The sequence below is a fragment of the Wyeomyia smithii genome, chromosome 2 (assembly GCF_029784165.1).
Source record: "Wyeomyia smithii strain HCP4-BCI-WySm-NY-G18 chromosome 2, ASM2978416v1, whole genome shotgun sequence".
NCBI lineage: Eukaryota > Metazoa > Arthropoda > Insecta > Diptera > Culicidae > Wyeomyia > Wyeomyia smithii.
The window spans coordinates 238,017,618-238,037,372 of NC_073695.1; the positions used below are offsets into that span (position 1 = coordinate 238,017,618).

Sequence of the window (19,755 nt, forward strand, 5' to 3'; positions counted from 1 at the left end):
GTACACAATACTTGAAATAAATTAAAAATTGTCTTTAGACTGTTTGTCGGCGTTTGTTATACATATAAACGTAATGATAAATCATGTTATAGTGATTACCTCGAAGATGTAAAAACCAAATAAAATAAATCAAAACTACCATTAGATAGACAGCTTTTGCTTCGAGAGATTAAAGGAAATGTTTTCCAGAAAATATAATATAATTTGGTTTGATTTAGGTATTAATCTGTTTTATTATCTTAAATATAAAGAAGAATTGAGGTGTTACATATACAGACCTAGTTCGATTTTGACAACACTCATGATTTTTTATTCTGTTCCCTAAGTGACCTATAACGACCTAGACGCGCGATATGACCATTAATGGGCTACTTTGCGGATTTCAAATCGTTATTGATTTCGCTTGATGAGTTTTGGTTCAATAATCCAGGAGTATCCGGAACACCACCGAAACAGGCCACTTTGTGGTTCTAAGTACTGCATTGATCATGACCATTATATTACAGAAATATGTTCCGGCCAGAAATTCGAAACCGGTTGATCAATAGTGGTTGTCCTCATCGGCAACTAAAAACCATAATACCTTGCTTTTGGAGGTTGTTGAGTAAGAATTGGTTGAAGGAACGACGAGAAAACTGCCTAAGACGGACTGCCTGAACAGAACGGGGCATTGTTGTTACAATTTTGTACAACCCCGAAACTCCCAATGATCCGGAAGGCAAAAGTACATTATAGATATAAAGAAGAAAAAAAATACTCCGGATAATCGAGCCAATTTCTTCGGATAATCGAGCCCCGGATAATCGGGCCCCCGGATAATCGAGTCTCCGGATAATCGAGGCCGACCTGTATTTCAAAAATGTCAAAAATGTTAAAAATGTTAAAAATGTCAAAAATGTCAAAAATGTCAAAAATGTCAAAAATGTCAAAAATGTCAAAAATGTCAAAAATGTCAAAATTCAAAAATGTCAAAAATGTTAAAAATGTCAAAAATGTCAAGAATTAAAAAATGTCAAAAATGTATAAAATGTCGAAAATGTCACAAATGTCACAAATGTCGAAAATGCCGTAAATGTCAAAAATGTCGAAAATGCCGTAAATGTCAAAAATGTCAAAAATGTCAAAGATGTCAAAAATGTCAAAAATGTCAAAAATGTCAAAAAATGTCAATGTTCAGAATTGAAGCATCTTATAAAATTAGTTTGTAATATGAAACCTAGAGGGAACCTTACCGTAGAGATAAGCTATTTTTGCTCTCCTGAGCTTCACTATGAAATTCTGAAGATTAAACGCTCTCTTGGCTTTTGACCACCGTACGATAAGGTTGTGTTCCTTTCAGGCTGTCCGAAATCGCCAATACGTTTCTCGTGGCCACTGATAGTTCGCTCGTGTGTGCAGTTATCGAAGACTTTGAACATAAAAGTGGTCCTTCGAACCGGATCAGGCTTCCGGTCGTTTCGTTGAAGATTGGTGGATGTGACCACGTGAAACGTGGGATTCGGACAGCGAATGTAGGTAGTGAAATTTGGACAAAGAGTCCGAATATGAGAAAAATGTGCAATGGACGCTGATGAACACATGTGAATATAAAAAAACATTGAAGACTTAAAAGAAGAACGTTTGTGCGGAGAAGATTGATATGAAACTTATTCGATAAGTGAATGTAATATAGCGACAAGGAGAAGAGAAAAAGTGCTGCTTAAAAGTTTGAGTTGCAGTGTACTCAGTAGCATTGCTCGATGCTAGTTAGATCGCCACGCGAATCGGCTTGATCTTTTATGAATGTTCTTTATGCTTTAGGTTGGTCTGGGTGGATTAGATAGCGTATAATCCGGGCAAGATGGCAGCTGAGAAAAAGCTGTTGATGACGTCGTACACTCGCATGATTGACTCTATTGAGTCACGTGCTGAAAAATTATTAATTTTTGTGCGTTCTTTTGATACCGAGAAACAAGATAAATTACTTCTCGAAGATAAACTAGATACGGTTGAAGCTATGCGTTCTTTATTTCATGAGACTGAGGTTAAGTTGTACGGCGTGATTAAGGAAGATGAGGTGCAATCTTGGCAGATGACTAGTGAGAAGTTAGAAGATATGTTTGATGAAATTCGGCATCGTATTCGTAGCACGTTGCGGGAATGTAACCAACCTAAGCCCGTAAGTGCCCAAGTCGCGGTTGCTCTTACACAGCAAACACAGTCGAAACTGCCAGAAATTCCCCTCCCTCGTTTCAATGGCCAGTTAGAGGATTGGATCTCCTTCAAGGGTCAGTTCAATTCACTTGTTAAACGCCGAGAAGGTCTTTCGGAGAGTGAAAAGTTGTTTTATCTAAAGGTCGCTATTCAAGATGGCGCAGCTCGCCATGTTCAATCTGCTGAAGACACGTTTTCGTCTCTCTGGAGAGCTCTTTGCGGTGAATTTGAGAAAAAAAGGCTTCTCGTTGATAAGCACATTGCCCAGTTGTTCCATGTAAAGCCAGTATTTCGTGAATCAGGGTCAGCGTTGCGATCGTTGATTAATGACGTGTCTCGTAATCTTCGTGCATTGAGCAATCTTGAATTAAAACTTGGACCTTTGTCTGAACAATTTGTAGTACATTTGATCTGTTCTCGCCTTGATTCTCGTACCAGAAAGGATTTTGAGCTACAATCAATCGAAAAGCAGTTACCGTCATGGGAAAAATTGCTCGAGTTTCTTCAATCTCGTTGTAGATGTTTGGAAAATATAGAACACGAAAGCAAGGTTACCCAAGTCTCAAACCACGGTGCTCGCCAACAAGCAACCAGTAAAGCATTTCCTGTCAGTGTTGTTTCAGCCAAACCAAACACAACTTGTTTCGTTTGCAAGGGTGCGCACTATTTGAGTCGCTGTGAACAATTTCTGAAGCTAGTCCCAGTTGATCGATTTTCAAAGGTGAAAAGTTTTGGTCTTTGCTTGAATTGCTTTAGCAACAAACATAGAGTGGCAGATTGCAAGTCCAGCTCATGTCGTAAATGTGCACATCGACATCATACCTTAATTCATGAATCTGAACCGAACCCAGTAAACGCTGGTGCTTCGTCTTCCACGACAAACACACTTGTTAGTGTTGTACCATCATTAACCACCACCCCACAATATGTTCTCTACACAGCTGTGGTGCAGATTGAGGATGAGTACGGGAACTCCACACAATGTAGAATATTACTCGATTGTGGATCGATGCATAATTTGATCTCCACGAGCATAGTAAACGCGTTACGTATACGCAAATTCAGTACAAATATAAGCATAGAAGGTGTATCTGGAACACCAAAATTGATTAAGAACATGGTTGGAGCACGGATTCGCTCAATCTCTAATAAAAATGTTTCGATGAACCTGAACTTCCTAGTGATGAAACGAGTCACATCCGATTTACCAATACGATCATTTCCTATCGATCCCGGATAAATTCCTGTAGATGTACAGCTTGCAGATCCTCAGTTCAATCGGTCGAGACGAATCGATATGCTTTTAGGGACTCAAGCATTCAATGAATTATTCACTGGCCAATCATTTTCGTTGACAGACGATGGCTCGTTCTGGTGCAAAGAGACAGTTTTCGGCTAGGTGGTGGGAGGAGCAGTCAGTACACCGAAAGGGTGGCTTACTGCTACGAACTTTTGTGGAGTAGTAACGAATGAAAATTTGAGCGAGCAGATCAGCAAGTTTTGGGAGATGGAGACTTTTCCCGAACCTCGAAATTTGACCAAAGATGAACGAGCAGCCGAACAAAGTTTTTTGGATACGTACCGAAGGTTATCGGACGGTCGATATGAAATTGGCCTACCATTAAAATCAACTATCGATTCACTAGGTGACAGCCAAACGATGGCTTTACGACGATTTGTCCAAATGGAAAGACGATTGATTCACGATGCTACACTACGAGATCAGTACTTAGCATTTATGAGCGATTATAGCGAGCAAGGTCACATGATCAAAGCCGAATATCCTTGTCCTGATGGTTTTTTCTTGCCTCATCATGCAGTGTTCAACCCCGCGAGCACTACCACGAAGACACGAGTTGTTTTCGATGCGTCGGCATCCACGACGAGTGGAACGTCTCTAAATGATCATTTACTCGTCGGGCCGGTTCTGCAACGTAAGCTAACTGAAATTGTGCTTCGTTTCAGGGTACCGAAGATAGTGTTTACTGCGGACATTACACAAATGTTCCGGCAGATTGTTATTCGACCAAGCGATGGAAAATATCAACAAGTTTTTTGGCGTGCGCGGCCTGAAGACCCTTTGGAGGTGTACCAACTAGCGACAGTCACATATGGCACAGCATGTGCCCCATTTCTAGCAACTCGAACACTGGAGCAATTGTGCAAAGTTGAGCGAAAACGATTTCCTTTGGCGTCCCAGGCTGGGACTGTAGACTTTTATGTTGACGACCTACTAAGCGGAGCAGAAACAATCGAGAAGGCATTGGACCTACAGAACGAGTTTATCCAAATGATGGCTTCAGGAGGATTCAAACTACATAAGTGGGCATCAAACTGTCCTGCATTACTGGAATCGGTTCCGAATGCTGATAACGAACAAATTGCCTTTTTTAAGGATGAAAAAACGACACGTACCCTGGGTTTAACGTGGCAACCCCGACAAGACGTATTCTTAACAAAACTGCACGAAATAGATTTCCACAACGGTCCAGTAACCAAACGATCAATCTATTCAGATATAGCCAAATTGTACGACCCTTTGGGCTTGTTGGGACCAGTGATCTTCGCAGCAAAGATACGATTGCAACGTTTATGGCAGCTTGAGGTTGAGTGGGACGATGTGTTATCCGATGATGAAGCTGAACACTGGACTACCTTTCGGAATCAATTGGTACAGATGGGAGAAATACCAATCAAGCGCAGTGTCCTTCCGTACAATTTCCCTTGCCAAGTGGAGCTACACGGATTTTGCGATGCGTCCAATCTCGGTTATGGAGCATGCGTATATGTACGTTCGGTTAATAATTCCGGACATTGCTCAACTATTCTATTAACCTCAAAGTCTCGAATTGCACCACTGAAAAACGCTAAACCGACAATACCGCGTCTTGAACTTTGCGGTGCACGTGAACTTGCCCGATTAATTTCAAATATAACGCACAATTTGAACATTACTTTTTCCAAAATTGTTCTTTGGTGCGATTCCACCACCGCTATTTCTTGGATAAAGACCGACCCAAGCAAGCTGAAGACATTTGTTTGCAACAGAGTTATCGAAATACAGCAACTGACCAAAAGTATGGAGTGGAGACATGTGAGCACAAACGAAAATCCAGCAGATTTCATATCGCGTGGACTATTACCTAGCGAGATCCGAGCATGCAAGCTTTGGTGGTTTGGTCCGACATTTTTGACCAAAGACGAGACAGACTGGCCTGTGAATTCTCAACAACTTCCAATAGAACAGCTTCCAGAATCGCGAAATCCTTCAATGAGCTTCGCGGTCATCGATACATCCGAAAAATTCATCTTGTTCGCCAGGCAGAGCAGCTTTAGGCGAATGCAACGTGTCATGGCATTTGCACTGCGATTCATCGACCATATTCAGCGAGGTAGTCAAAAGGATCATCGATATGGGCAGCTCACCATCCAAGAATTAGACGAGGCAACGAAGGCGATGATCAGCATAGCCCAGAGAGAAGCGTTTCCCAGAGATTTCCGTTGTCTTGAATCTGGTCAGGTAATTCATCAACAGAGTAGGTTAACTCAGTATTCAGTGTTTCTAGATAAAAGTCGTTTTGCTGTGATGCGAGTTGGTGGAAGGAATCATAATGCTTCATGGATACCGATACATCAGAGGCATCCCATGATATTACCACCTGGTCATCCATTCACACATGCAGTTGTAAGAGCATATCATGTTGAACTTCTGCATGCTCCACAACAGCTATTACTCAACGCGTTGCAAAGACTATATTGGTTAGTACACGGTCGCAGCACTGTACGCTGGGTCATTCGACGGTGTGTTACTTGTTTCAAGGCGAAACCAGTGACAATGCAACAGATGATGGGCAACTTACCGAAATCACGCCTTGAAGGTGGCTACACATTTCGAAATACTGGAGTGGATTTTTGTGGTCCTGTGTATGTCCGTCAGCAAAATAAGCGGTCAACTGTCGTGTATAAGGCGTATGTGGCAGTCTTTGTTTGCTTCGCCACGAAGGCGATACATTTAGAGCTGGTTTCCAACCTAACGGCGAATGCATTTATTGCCGCATTACAACGCTTCATTTCACGCAGAGGTAAATGTGAACGATTGTTTTCCGATAATGGTCTGAATTTCGTTGGTAGCAAGAACAAGTTACGAGAAATGTACGATATGTTCCGGTCTCAGCTTTTTAAGCACAAGCTGGACGATTTCTGTTCAAAGGCAGCCATAGACTGACACCTTATACCGCCTAACGCTCCAAACTTCGGCGGATTATGGGAGGCAGGTGTACGATCTGCCAAATATCATCTAAAGCGCATAATAGGGACGGCTAATCTAAATTTTGAAGAGTATGCAACCGTTCTTGCGCGCATCGTAGCCGTTCTAAATTCGAGACCGATTACACCAATGTCGGTAGACCCTAACGACGTCGCACCTTTAACCCCTGGGCACTTTTTAGTGGGACGACCTTTAACGGATATTGCTGAGCCCGATGTCACCGATCACAAAGAATCAGCACTCTCCCGTTGGCAGCGACAAACACAGATGGTGCAACATTTCTGGCGTCGTTGGTCAAACGACTACATTACGACATTGCAGAATCGCAACAAATGGCACTAACGTTACCCAGTGAAGAAGAATCAAATGGTCATCGTACGTGAAGACAATCTCCCTACCATGCAATGGAAACTCGGCAGGATCAGTAACGTCATTCCGGGCCCGGACGGTCTAGTGCGAGTTGTGGACGTGCGTGTAGGCAATAAGCTGTTCCGACGACCAATTGCCAAGCTGTGCCTTCTACCAATAGCAGACAACTTCCCATCGGCAGACAACGATTATAATAATGATTGAATGATTGAAATTTTTCAATTTCAATGGGGCCAGCATGTTCAGAATTGAAGCATCTTATAAAATTAGTTTGTAATATGAAACCTAGAGGGAACCTTTCATGTTCTAATAAATCGATGTAGAGAGATAAGCACCTACCGTAGAGTTAAGCTATTTTTGCTCTCCTGAGCTTCACTATGAAATTCTGAAGATTAAACGCTCTCTTGGCTTTTGACCACCAAACGATAAGGTTGTTGTGTTCCTTTCAGGCTGTCCGAAATCGCCAATACGTTTCTCGTGGCCACTGATAGTTCGCTCGTGTGTGCAGTTATCGAAGACTTTGAACAGTCAAAAATGTCAAAAATGTCAAACATGTCAAAAATTTCAAATGTGTCAAAAATGACAAAAATGTCAAAAATGTCAAAAATGTCAAAAATGTCAAAAATGTCAGAAATGTCAAAAATGTCAAAAATGTCAAAAATGTCAAAAATGTCAAAAATGTCAAAAATGTCAAAAATTTCAAATATGTCAAAAATGTCAAAAATGCCGTAAATGACAAAAATATCAAAAATTTAAAAAACGTCAAAAATGTCAAAAATGTCAAAAATGTCAAAAATGTCAAAAATGTCAAAAAAGTCAAAAATTTCAAAAATGTCAAAAATGTCAAAATAGTCAAAAATGTCAAAAATGTCAAAAATGTCAAATATGTCAAAAATGTCAATAATGTTAATAATGTCAAAAATGTCAAGAATTCAAAAATGTATAAAATGTCAAAAATGTCACAAATGTCACAAATGTCAAGAATGTCAAAAATGCCGTAAATGTCAAAAATGTCAAAAATGTCAAAAATTTCAAAAATTTCAAATATGTCAAAAATGTCAAAATGTCAAAAATGTCAAATATTTCAAAAATGTCAAAAATGTCAACAATGTCAAAAATATCAAAAATGTCAAAAATGTCAAAAGTGTTAAAATGTCTAAAATGTCAGAAATGTCAAATATGTAAAAAATTTCAACAATCCTAAGACTGTAAAATATGTCAAAAAATATCAAATATATAAAAATGATGAATTAGTAACTAGTAATTAGATAGTCTCTGTATCGTACAAAGAAAAATCAATCATCAATTATTGCAGGTATCAATTTGTGTTTCCTTTCTTCTTCATTATAAACCATAGGCTGGCTTAAGGATGATAGCAAAAGTTACACCACCTGATAAATTCTGCATACGCTTAGGTTCGACGTCGCTCAGCCCGGTATCGGACGCGGTGATTCTATTTTCCGATTCTTCGTGCACTATTCATGCCAGGTAATCGTTGGAGGGAGGAGGCTTCGGGGAGACTCTGTCATTTCGTTCTTCACGCAATATATGCACCAGCAAGAAGCTCCTGCATGGGCTGGGTCCGGGTTAAAAATAGGTCAACCGATTCTCCACCACCGAATTATGGATGACTTCGCCCCGCTGGGGACACGTAATCGCGAGGTAGAAGGATCTTTAAAAATACATCCTTCCGTGGTTGGGGCTGTTTCGAGCCCGGCTCTAAATTTGTTCTATTTGCTAACGGATTCATGGCAGGCAACAAATCAGTATATTGATTGTTTTGTCTTCGGAGGTAATGGAAAATATCATGAATTTTGAAGCCGTTTAGGTGCTTTACCGTTTGACCTTTTTTCTTCCTTTGGGCTGGGAAATTGTAGCAAATAAAGTTATCTCTATGAAGTAGCAAAAGCACTTTGCAGACCAAAGTTTTCCCATTTCGGCTGCTGATTGTTATATTAGCAATCTTCAGGATAATATTAGATTACACCGACAAAAACAAAAGCGAAAAAGAGATGAGCTTTTCCAGCTCGTTGTTTATGCTAATGTGAGCGGTCTGACATGAAGGAAAAACTGTGGTAGACTCTAATTCTCTGTAAGCACCCTGCTTAACTTTCAACTACGTCTTCGGGAGCGAAGCGGCAGCTGGTGAAAGGATGCTGAAGGACAAATCTGCGAAAACAAAAAATGACCTCTCGCTTTGTACTCTGATTCGGTTGAGGACGAGTGCTGATTTGGAACTCTTTCTATGCAGCTCTAATGACGACAACGGTCGTCGGCGTCGTCGACAGCGGCTTGAAATAACACAGCTCGCTTTTGCCAGTATGCTAAATACGGCTGCGATGGCTGCGGATGTGGGCGAGTAATTTCGTATCAGATAAATGAAATGACGGTTTCGCTTGCTGGTCATTCCGTCTCATGGTGGTAAGAAAGTTCTTTTTTTCAGTCGATCTATAAAAACATGTACCCAACAGGTAAATCACGGAGAAAATGTGTTCTACTTGTAGTACAAAACACCAGAAGCGGCGCTGAAGCTCACTTCCTTTCTCCGTCCATCATCGGTGCTTTTGCTGTTTTTTCCCTTGTTCGGAAATTATCGTGAAAATCATACAACAAAATTGAGATGCGAATGCCCGGGGTACCGGAGGCGGTGGAATCAAAAGAGGAGGAGGCATTTAATAACTCTTCAAACTTACCCCCCCCCCCCCTCTTGTTGTTGGATGACTGCTACTGCCACTGTTGTTGATGGCCAGATCAGGTCAGAACCTTAGCAGCGTGCCACGGATCAAATGAGGCTAACTCACGCGATATCAACTTGAAAGATAATCGCGTCTATTTTCAGCTTTTGCGCTGTCGTTCACTTTTGGTTTGCGTGCTCTCCGTTTCGCCCCACCTGCTACTACTACCACTATATTATAGCCATTGGTGCGCACACTGTCTTACAGTTGCCACAATCGAATCGCCTTGGCTTGAATCGCCGCCGTGCGGAATTTTCTCGCTGCGGTTTGCAGTCCGACGTCACCCGAAGGGATAATGTGCACTCACTGCCGGTGAGGAAGGATGTGGCGCATTTCGTTTGAACGCTCCGCACAATCTGCCTAAGGTATGATTTATTTCACTTGCCCTGGTTCTTGTACCAGGCTGCCCTAGCCGACCTGTGAGTGCATTCAGGCTAAGTTCTTTCATTGCGATTCGAGCAGCTAATTGTTGCTTTCGATTGCAGATTGCAGACCTGTGTAATTATTTTGTGAATGTGTTAACCATATTTATAGCTTCCGTTAGAGACTGTCGATTGGCAATATTTTTCTATGAATGGCATAGAAAAAAATTTGATTATATTTATTGCAAAATTGCAAACCCTCCAAGGGCTTAGAGCTAAACCGGAGATGATAAATATTGTTTGGTAAGTGATATGAAAGAAATTTTCGATCTAATCTCAAAGTTATAATATTATTTGATCAAACACAAATGATCATTAAGAGTCGTTCGCTATGGAAATTTCATGTCAATCTGTTAGTGTGTTTATTGGAAAACTAGGAAAGGAAACTAATTTGGAAATTCGTCCACGGTACAACAAAAGAGTAGTAAAATTTCAAAAGAGTTTACCTCAAGCACCATATCTGGCAGCAAAAATAAAAAAAGAACATTTGAAGTTCACGCTATTTACCGAAATCATGACAGCAGTTTTCTTTTTTTTTTTGGAAATTATGTTTGCAAAACTTATTTTCAGTTTGAGCTCTAGAGCAAAATCAGACTTTTGTCCATTCAAAGATAATTTTTGAAGGATCTAAAGTTTTCCTCTTTCCTCAAGTTCAGTCATTTTGTCAACTTAGACTTTTGAAATCCAACGAAAGTACGATATACCGAAAAGAATAGGTTTATTTTTATTAGAAGCAGGTAACAATTTCATTGAGTTTGTCTTTTTCCTAACACTGGTAAATTAATGATGTTGAATGATGTGAATTTCAAAACGGCAAGTACGGCGCCTCCATTGACCTTGTTGAAAACGGGTACGCATGGTTATTTGTTATATATGTGTCTGCAACGCACAGTTTTTTATTTTGCTGATTTCATGCTCTGAATCAATAGCAATCATTTGATTTCAGTGATATACTTGATTTGGGTAAGTTTTTTTGTATTATATTCTGCTTCTTATAGAATGGAAGATTCAGTGATTTATCCACTAACAAGTGTTAAGGGATGTTTATTTTCTTGGGGCAGTGAGATATATAACTAGTGTGATCAAGAGAATTGCAGTAAAAGGTTTTGCTAGCAACATTTTCAAAGATGTCTAATTTATCGATTAACATAAAAGACAAGTTTTGTATGTATGTTTCACCATAACTCTTGAATGCCTGAACCGATTTCCTCCAAACTATGCATATAAGTTTTTTTCTACAAAGAAAGTGATCATAGGGTTAGAATTCGTAAAACGGATCACTAAAAATCGCGATGTTCAATTTTTTCAAAAAAGTATTAAATACTTCAAGAGTTCAAGAGATTTTCCAATTTTTATTGAATTTGAGTAAGTTTACAAGTTGTTATTGTCATTTGAAATTTAGGTCAAAATTGTTTTTAAACAGACATAGCTTTAAAACTATTGCATCGAATTTGATGAAATTTTCACAGCAGATGCATCCTAAGTTGTAGTTTACGAAAATATTTTTTTTGGAGAAAAAAATATTTTTTCAATAGTAACTATTTAAAACAATATGTTGAAAATCTATGTTCTGGGGCACAAAAAAATCTGAAAAAAATCACAAGTATTTTTGACGAAATTTCGAAACTGCCCTCAAAATTTCGCGGTGGTGATATTTTTTGATCAAAAGATATGGAGCAGATATGAGCAGTACTACTATTGACAATCCCTTTTTTAGTTATTTGCAAAAACTCTGTAAGGTTTGTAAAATTAGTTTAATAGAAATGATTTTTAGTCGCAAGATAGTCAAAATATGCTTAGTCTGTTACCCAACCTAATGATGAAGACAGTATATTTTATACCCCTTACAACTCGCAAGTCTACCTACACATTTTACTAAAAAATAATGCAAAATTTAGTTAGGGGGCAACCGTACAGAACGCATCAGCGAGTTCAGATCGCCCGTGCTATTACTTTTAGCCATTATGGTGCACTTTTTGGTATGAGAACTGAAGAAAACTTGGTTTAGTAGCATTTCTCGCTTGAAAAATGCGTTGCGGCACCAACTTTGAAGGCCCATATCTTTTGATCAAAATATATCACCACCTGAAAATTTTCAGGGAGTTTCGAAATTTCATTAAAAATACTTGTGATTTTTTTTCAGATTTTTCAGTGCCCCAGATTTTCAACATATTGTTTTAAATAGTTACCATTTAAAAAAATAGTTTTTTCTCCAAAAGAAAAATATTTTCGTAAACTACAACTCAGGATGCATCTGCTGTGAAAATTTCATCAAATTCGATGCGATATTTTTAAAGCTATGTCTATTTAAAAACAATTTTGACCTAAATTTCAAATGACAATAACAACTTGTAAATTTAAACAAAAACAATAAAAATTGGAAAATCAACTTCCCGAGTGAAACTCTTGAAGTTTTTAATACTTATTTGAAAAAATTAGACATCGCGATTTTTAGTGATCCGTTTCACGAATTCTGACCCCATAGACTTATTTGAAAAGGGACGGAACAATCTCTGAAGAAGGGAGGGATTAAAAATCATGATTTTTCGTGCATAATGGAAACTTTTTGAAATTTTCCGATGACTTTCGAGTCTAGAAGTGGATTTTAGAACATGATGTCTAATGCCATTTTCAAATTAACGATGGCGACTTCCGATTTCTGGGTAATAGTATGAAACTGTGGAAAACATGAATATATTCCCTAAATAACCGTGTTGTTCCAAATTGGGCCAACTAGCTCAACTCCATCAATGAGTTCGAGCATCCTGTAATCTGTGTAAAGCTATCAGGACCAGCCACAAAAAACAATCACTCCTGTCGCAGTGGAACTTCTGCCCTTGAGGCACAAAAAAATTGTAAAATGGGAGTAATACTCTGGGTGATAAATTGCCATTTTAGGCTTTAAAAAAACCGGACGTCGCCTTTTTAGAATCCGAAATCGTATCTGGGGTCTTGTTTATCCTGATTACGGAAATAATCATATATGGTGGAATTCGGCCGTTTTGAGCTGTTTTTGAGAGAGCAGTTTCTGTGTATCATCTCGATTACGGAAATACACATATTGGGTGGCATTAGGTCGTTGTAGGCTGTTTCTCTGAAACCGGAAGACGTCATCTCAAAATTTGAAATAATGTCTGGGGTCGATTTTCGGCCTCTGAACAACACCTCGCTCCTGGAAATGTCCTTGTTGGGCGATAATTGGACATTCTGGCCAGTTTTCCAGAAACCAAAAGTCATCATCTTAGAATTTATAATGGTGTCTTGGGTCGGCTTTTGGATTCTGTGCATTATCATGATCATTTTAAGATGTTTTCCGGAACAATTGGTTAAAAATCGGTTTTATTTATGTAGGACTCTCCTATTCTTCCAGCGTAGGGAAGGGCAAGGGTGTGTCGAACCCTTATACGAACATGTCTTGTACTCTTAAATCCTCACCTTTTTTGCTTGATTAGTTCTCGAGTTATGTAGATATGTATGTATTTGTGTTTTATTTGTTTAGAAGCCCTCCATTTAAGAAGAAAGAGAAAAAATATTTTTTGCACCCGAACATTTTTCCCAAAAACCCCTCCATACAAAGTTTCACGCCGATTGGTTCTGTAATTTCCAAACCAATATGTATCAGACAAACGGAAAAAATTTTTTAAATATTTAGATTATCCTGAAATAAATATATTTTATACCGCGTACAAAAGATAGGGGAAGGGGTGATAAAATGGACACCCTAAGCCATTTCCCAATTTCCTCCACAGTTTAACACTACAACTATGAGTCGATAGCGCATATTAACTGAGTCACTTATGGTTAATTCAAAAAATTAAAAGAAATACTCAAATATAATATTTTTCGTAGTTTTCATGAGCATTTTCGAAAGCAGTTTTTTGGGGGTAAAATGGACAGGTGTGGGTAAAATGAACATATGGATGTGGTAATCCTCTCTCAGCTGGTCTCGAGGTACGATGCTGGCTTAACAAGCCAGTCGTCGTATGTTCGAGTCTCGGCTCGGGAGAGACTGTTAGTGTCAGTAGGATCGTAGCGCTAGCCCCGCAATTGTCCTGTACACTCAACAGTTGGCTGCGAAGGCTGTGTATAATAAACAGAAGGTCCAGTTCCAATACGGAATGTAGCACCAAGGCTTTGCTTTGCTTTTGGAGGTGGTAATATGAACACCTTGGGCGTGAACATCAATTATCCTTTTACAGATAGTGAAATGTTGTTCCATAGCACGTGACACACTTACGCATTCACCAACAGTTCAATTTTCACCGTTTGTCGTAGAATTAGTAACAATATATAACCTTATCCGCAAGAAGCTGAGAAATGGCGGAAGCTTTTTTTACGTTTACATTCCGCATTCAATGGTACGTTTAGCGGCGGTCATCTGTTCATCGGTCCGAGTTTACCTTTACGTTTTTCTGATATAAACACGAAGCATCTAGATTTTTCAATAGAAATTAACACAATTTTTTCACGATCACCATGGGCTGTCCATTTTACCCGCACATAAATATTATTGAAAATACCTTAATATATCGAGAAAATCATTTAAACAATTACTAACCTTTGATGATTTCTGCTGGTTAGTGGTCTGAGTACAGATATTTGCAGGAAAATCACTCTAAAATACTGTTTTACACTAGAAAAAACCTTATTTTTTATAGGCCAAAAATAACATCACCACCACGAATGTACACGTGTTTTTTGTTTTTGTTTATTATTTTGACTGTTTGACTGTTTCATGTCGCATACTTTGTCTAAAATAGCTTCTAGTGCTTCTAAGATAAGGTGCCAAAGAAGTTTGTACTATTTTTCAACGTAATAGTCGAGATTTAAACGGGTGTCCATTTTACCACCCCTGTTCATTTTACCCACAATTCCCCTACTCATAAATGCACAAAAAATAATACGCGCTATTAAAAAACCTGAGTAATAAACCAACATGAACACATCTTCTAAAAAAAGACATAGGGAAACTGCTCCATTTATCATCTCATTAAGCCGATATTCATGAAGAATACACGGATTAAATCCAAATTTTTACGAATTCATTGAACAAATAAACTAAATATGCTTAAGTGCTCTTATGGAATCGTTGAGCATTGTATATTTAGTAGAGCTAGCTAGATTTATCCTGAATTTTGTAAAACAAACCATTCTTCACAACGCTTCCATATCCATCTCAAAACTTAAATCGCTGCTCAATTATTCATCACACTGTTAATTATGAATGAATCACATTGTCATGAATGAACGTAGCCGCAGCCCGTCCTAGTAGGTTACCTAGAAATCCGCTGTAGTTGTTTACGTGCAAAATGGGTAACCTAGGTAACCACCACAGTGCTATCCATTTATGTCAATTATGTCGGAAGAATTCAACATTTTCAGTATGATTCTTTCAAATTAACAGAAACTGATTTGGCAACTTTTGATTTTCTTCAACGCAGTGAAAATAGATGAAAATACATACAGTTGAAATTTAGGAATTGTTGAAATTCATCTCATATATTTTTGCTAATTCAAGCTTGTTTTAGGAAATTTGAGGTGAACATTTCAAAGGTTAAAGTATTCTTAGTGTAGTGAGTGATTTTGTTCAGTGATTAAAAAATTAAGTGGTCCGCTAGTGATGATAAAAACTTTGGTTGGCTACTGAACGAGTTCCGTTGTAGCCATATAGAATTTAAAGAGTTTTCGAGTGCAGATGCCCGACTATAATATCAAATTTAGTGCTTTTAAGTGAGTTTTTGAGGATGATACTTTGTGAGGAATCTAAAGTGAACGAAGAAGATTCCATTCCATGGATTACAGATTGGTCTAAGAAGAAAATATGCGTTTTTTCTGTTTTCAATTGTGTTTTTATGTTGTATGAGATGAATATATGGGAATGATGAATAATGGAGCAGTTCCCCTATTCATATTTCCAGTAGTAGCTCTATAGTAAAATGAGTTAAATCTGACTTTTGTTAATACAATTATTCACTATTATTTCCAGCCCCCCCTCTGAAGTTGGTGCTTATCAATAGAGTTAAAATAGTTATGAATGGAGTTGACAGAATTAAATTGACTTTTGAATGATGTAAATTTTAATATGGAACACACGGCTTCTCTATCGATTCGGTTTAGCACGGGTACGCAGGATTATTTGCTATATATGTGTCTTCATCGTACAGTTTGAAATCGCTGGCCTTCGAATCAAAAATAAAAAGGAGAATTTATTGCGGTTATTTGTTGTAGTTGTATTCTATTGAAGTGTTAGAATCCAAATTTTTTGAGTATTACGACAAAATTTGGATTTTCTATGATTTTCCAAAATGTTCTGACTCAGCGTTTTTTAGCATTTTTTTTTGAGAAAAATGCAATATTACGAAATTTGCAGCAGTCTCAAGGGTAGCTTGAATCTTGATGACGTCAAAGGAAAAGTTGTCTGTAGAATAATAGAGATTTTTTTTTGTTATATGATGACTGAGATCATTTCGATACACGTTAGTTTGGCAGAGTTTAAAAAATACGTATTTTTGGCAAATTGCATTAATTCTTTTATTTTGATTGGAAACTGCAACTTGAAAACTTTCTCTGAAGATATTAAAACTTTATTGAAAATAAACACAAAAACGAAGGTAAAGGTGTAAGTGAAGAAAAAAAAAACGAATGTTTATAGCAATGTAAAATGGTCAGTTTGAAGAAAGCAAGTCATAAGATTAGCAACACGTAACTTATTTTTCAGTTGAATATTTGTTATATTTTCTAAATAACTGACTGATGATTCTATTCTTTTTCTGTCGAAAGTCTTTCAAAAATGATAAATTTTGTTTTCTAAAGCTTTGAAAAGGATGTAAAATTTTCCTCATATAATGTATGAGAAAGTGTAAAAATCCATTGCCGTTATACAAACACGCATTTTCATGCCAAAAATTGTACAAAAATCATGTACGCAATTACCTTGTTGTGCCCTTTCTTTTGCTCTCAAAAATCTCCACATGTTAAATTTTGTTTCATTTGCCCCAAAAACGCCTGCATACAAATTCTCACGCCAGGTCAATAGTTTTCAAGTCTCTAAGAATCAAACAAACAGACACACAGCCAGAATTTAATTTTTATGTATATAGAATTACTTGAACTAAACTTGAACTTAATTTGATACCGCATAGAAAGGATACCTAAAATCGCGTAATTTCACTAGCTATTTTTTTCAAAGTAAAACATCCTCGACCACTGAGCCAAATCGAGCGGTAAAATTAAAATTACTTTTGCTTCGAAAAAATAGTAAAACTTGACGGTATTATTATTCACAAAAAGAGCTTTGGCGTCATCCACTAATTAAGTAAGGACTTTTTTCTCTATAATAAGGCACAGTAAGATTTTGCATTAACCCTCTCCGCCACAAATCGTATATAAAGTTTGTTTAGGAAAGTTTTTTCCGAAGAAGAAACAATTTTTCACATATAGATATAGATATAGATACACAGCGATTCACTGGGTTTTTATCATAAAATACATAAAATCAAAATAAGTTAACTATACAGTTAATATCGCGTTAAAGTTAATAAAACTAAAAATTAAGTAAACGAAGTAAAGTATATAACACTGGTCAACACAGGTGCACTCAAAAAGCTTAAATGAGTTTCCTCGTAAACATAACGTTGAAGCGACGAACCCGGCGAGCGATTCTATACGACACTCTCACGTAAGTTGACGAGTTTTGGGTAATGGCTAGGGGCACCAGAATTTGTAGGTATGGTGGAATAGCTATAATCTTTCATTTTTTTCCGGTTTGAGTTTTTAGAATGCACTTTTTTTCATTACGTCGACCAGTGTAATTTTTCAGCTAAGGTGAATTCACTGCTTTCACACGGTTCAACAGTTAAGATCTCAGCGAGAAAAAATTCAACTAACTTTTTTTTGTTGTGTAAGATTTTGTTTGTTTTTTAAATTTTTCTCCTAAGGGGGCTTAAACCCATACGTAATTTGTGGATGACCCCTTTGTTCCCTCCAAAGTTGGTGTCTACGAATGGAGTTGACAAATGGTAATTGACTTTTGGATGATGTGAACTTCTATACGGAAAACCAGACGTCTCCATCGACTCCATTGAGAACGGGTACGCATGGTTATTTACTACATATGCGTCTTCATCGGTTCTGTTGAAAACGGAGCGTATTTTGTTTTTAAAATTTGTACGAATATGCAAAAAAAAGAACGTGCGAAATATTCAAGCTCATACACTTTGAAGGCGATATAAACAAACCTGGAGCAATATCTTAGATAAAAATGTATTAAGGGGTTATATACCTTTTTAGTTTTCAAAAAACCGGAAAATTTTTTATTACATTATTTTCAAATACAACATCTTGAGAACATTTCCACAAACTTTCATAAAGGTTTGAGCAATAGGAAGAAAGTAAGAGCGATTTGCAACGTGCCTCGCCACGGCCGCATAAGCTAAACTTAAAACTTTACACGCGATTATCTCGGAATAGTTTTTCCCGGAAAATGACTTTGCCGTGATCCTGATTGCGGGAAAACTACTGAACCGATTTCCTTCATCTTTTTTTTTTTTAAATTTTCGTTATGAAATTCGCCGGTCCTTGAACGATCGCTTTTTGAAACATACAGTTACATTTTGCCGCAAAAATTTTTATGATGCAATTTTTTGCGCTTAAAACGTGCATTTTTTGGGAAAACGTTCCCGTTTGCACTGAAAACAAAATACTCATAAAAGCGATCGTTCAAGGACCCGGCACACTTCTAAACTAATGAAATAATATGAGTTTTTTGATTTTGGTTGATCCGCTGAGTCTCTATCAGGATCACCACAAGCCTCTGCAAAAAAATAGCGTTTCGGGGAAACGACCATTACTCCAGTAATAATTGATATATCTCAAAATATATCTCAAAATCAAACCGATTTTCTTGTTGTTGATAAACTGTACTTTCTGAAAAATACCTCTTTGATGCAATGAAAATGGTGCTATGCACTTAAAAATAAATTCAAACTTCCCTCATTTTTCTCGACCAAAAAGGTATATAACCCCTTAAAGTAATTTTATTTTTCGAGTCCTGAAGAAAATTAAAAATATTCAAAATAGTTTTTTTTCGAGTGTCACTTCTTTGGCAGCTCTAAAATTGTTGAGTGCATCATTCCATTTAAAATTGTAATGTAAAATCATTCAAATTTCAAATTTATCGAATGAAATGCACGATTACGCGGAATGACATTTCGCACAAACAGTTACGCTAAAACGTACCTTCTTACATCATAAAATAGATTTTGTTCAGTTTTGTTAACCATATAATGACGTACTGTTGAAAGCGATGCAACTTTAATTATCGACGATAAATAACATCTAAAATTTTGACCACTTTTTGCCGAATTGATTTTCTAAATTTTTGCGAATTGGTGCTATAATATAGCTAAATCTTTTATTTCTCATCGGTTACCCCGTTGTTGTTAGTATGTAACCTTCGGGATCTATTCTCCCTTTGACTTCATTTACAGCACGATTGAGTTCGAGGCAAATTTCACATAAAAACCTCTCTGAGCACTTCACACGGTGATAAAAAGAACAAAAGCCGGTATATTATGGTTAGAAAGCTTGATTCGAATGAATTCTGTGCGTCAAAGGCCAGCAAGGTAGAATCTTAACCGGACTCTCCAAAGTGGGCCTCGGAGATGAACTACACAGAAAGCAAATAGACAAATTTTAACCGAAAATTTTGATTTTAATGTAATTTTTCACACTTATTCCGCTTAGCAAATTGAGTATTTTCCACGGCAAA

The 19,755-nt window shown here is 37.6% G+C and overlaps 2 protein-coding genes across 2 annotated transcripts; both read left to right on the top strand.

Moving 5' to 3' along the window:
- Positions 1-1,840: 1,840 nt before the first annotated feature.
- On the top strand, positions 1,841-3,433 carry LOC129720488 (uncharacterized). The gene has a single exon (XM_055671970.1). It carries the CDS (start codon positions 1,841-1,843, stop codon positions 3,431-3,433), a length of 1,593 nt encoding a protein of 530 aa, XP_055527945.1.
- Positions 3,434-3,700: 267 nt separating this feature from the next.
- LOC129720489 (uncharacterized) lies at positions 3,701-6,418 on the top strand. Its single transcript, XM_055671971.1, has one exon. It carries the CDS (start codon positions 3,701-3,703, stop codon positions 6,416-6,418), a length of 2,718 nt encoding a protein of 905 aa, XP_055527946.1.
- Positions 6,419-19,755: the final 13,337 nt, after the last annotated feature.

Excerpts from the sequence above, each read along its gene's own strand:
- LOC129720488 (XM_055671970.1), top strand. The coding sequence starts at position 1,841 with ATGGCAGCTGAGAAAAAGCTGTTGATGACGTCGTACACTCGCATGATT.
- LOC129720489 (XM_055671971.1), top strand. The coding sequence starts at position 3,701 with ATGGAGACTTTTCCCGAACCTCGAAATTTGACCAAAGATGAACGAGCA.